Source organism: Trifolium pratense, linkage group LG3, assembly GCF_020283565.1.
Source record: "Trifolium pratense cultivar HEN17-A07 linkage group LG3, ARS_RC_1.1, whole genome shotgun sequence".
In the NCBI taxonomy this organism is placed as follows: Eukaryota; Viridiplantae; Streptophyta; class Magnoliopsida; order Fabales; family Fabaceae; genus Trifolium; species Trifolium pratense.
In genome coordinates this window covers 32,052,493-32,054,299 of record NC_060061.1, presented here as the reverse complement: position 1 = coordinate 32,054,299, position 1,807 = coordinate 32,052,493, and the positions used below count along the sequence as shown (strand labels likewise).

The following is a 1,807-nucleotide window of genomic DNA, read 5'->3' as shown; positions in this document are numbered from 1 at the left end:
AAAGTGTTACAAATAAAAAAGATAAAGGACCAAAGTGTTACAAATAAAAGATAAAGGACCAAAATGTTACAAAAAAAAAATAAAAGGACCAAAGTATTACAAAAAAATAAGATAAAGTACTTGTGGTGTAATTTTGCCTAAAAATAACAACTACTAAACTTCATTCTCGAAAAAGAAGGAAAGAAAATGATCCCATTTTATAATAAAATTAAAATGCCTTAAATGCATATAAGTAAAAGTTAAAATGTATCTGATTCATATTTGAACCAGATACATTTTAATTTTCATTTATATTAAAAATATAAAGCATTATTAAAAATTGTTAAAATGTATCTAACTCATATTAGAACCAAATACATTTCAATTTTTGTCTATACGAAGTATCATTAAAAATTTTAAAAAGTAATTATTATTCCTCCTTTTGTGTTAAGAGATTTAAGTCTTAGTTTTACATTCATTGATTTACTTACCTTAATCTCAAAAAAACAATTAAAGCAAGCAAAGCAAATGCGTCAGCAAAGTTGAACGTGTTATTACAATGTGAAGTGAAAACGAGATTCATTGAACCTAGACACACTCAATTAAGATCTATTTATACCCCACAACGTTACTTCACATAATCAAACCAAAAAAATTCACAAACCTTACGCTTCTTCCTTCCACCGCATAATTTCTATTATCTATCTCCAAATACATTTAATTATGAGTATTTTCATGATGTCGGTGCTCGGTACCGGAGAAAGAAAGGAGAGTAAAATTGCGACGGTGACGGTGCCGGAATCGGAACTGAAGAAGAGAAACGAAGCGCTTGAGAAAGAGTTGAAGGAAAGTAAAGAGAGAGAAGAACAAATGAGAAGACAGTTACAGAGCACGTGGGAGAGGTTGCGCGTGGCGGAGGAAGCGGAGGAGAGACTTTGCTCACAGCTTGGTGAATTGGAAGCTGAAGCTGTTTATCAAGCGCGTGATTATCACGATCGTATTGTTTCTCTTATGGATCAACTTTCACGCGCGCAGAGTCTTCTTCATAAGGCTCATACTTCATCTTCCAATTCCTTGTGATTGATTTTGTATCTGAAATTACTAATTAGCGTGTATGTAATAATTATTATTGTTATTAGTGTTAATTAGATGATTAGATGAATGAATGAATGAATGTATACTACTACTACGTACGATTTTGTTTGATGATTGATGATCCATATTATCGTGGATCTAATCTCTGTTTTGTTGTAACAATTGGTTAATTTGATGTTAATCAGTTTGATTGAATAGAATGTGGCTTTGGGTTTGGTTTTTTCAAGCGATTCTAGAACTTTAACTTGCCACATTTTTCAAACGTGATTATCGTCAACGTGATTATTTGATATTAGTGACTTTGAAAAAAAGAGTTTTGTGAAAAAAAAGTCTTTTGTATGTTAGTTACGCGATTGAATTGTCAAACTCACGTCAAGACCAGTTTACACTGGAAGTAATATTGAAAAAATTACTATGTATTATAGACTAAATATAGTATTTGTTTTAAAATTATTATGTCAATGTAATACATTTTGTTTTTTGGAGAATCAACGTAATAAAACATGAATTTCAGAAGTTTTTTATGACAAATAGATTAATAAAAGTTAATATTTAGTTTATATTTGGAATCAAAACATAAATTGGAGTACATTATAGGAGTAAATTACAAGCCATTAAGTTATAATTTTAATTTTCCATACAAAATTAACACTTTTCAATTTTGGTAAAATTGTCAAACTGACTTGTAATTTGAGACCAAAGTACTATTAGCCATGATTTTATTGTTATTGTA

At 29.6% G+C, this 1,807-nt stretch overlaps 1 protein-coding gene across 1 annotated transcript; it reads left to right on the top strand.

Moving 5' to 3' along the window:
• Positions 1–603: 603 nt before the first annotated feature.
• Positions 604–1,300, top strand: LOC123915809 (protein RESPONSE TO LOW SULFUR 3-like). Its single transcript, XM_045967056.1, has one exon. It carries the CDS (start codon positions 703–705, stop codon positions 1,057–1,059), a length of 357 nt encoding a protein of 118 aa, XP_045823012.1. The 5' UTR covers positions 604–702; the 3' UTR covers positions 1,060–1,300.
• The last annotated feature ends 507 nt before the right edge of the window (positions 1,301–1,807 follow it).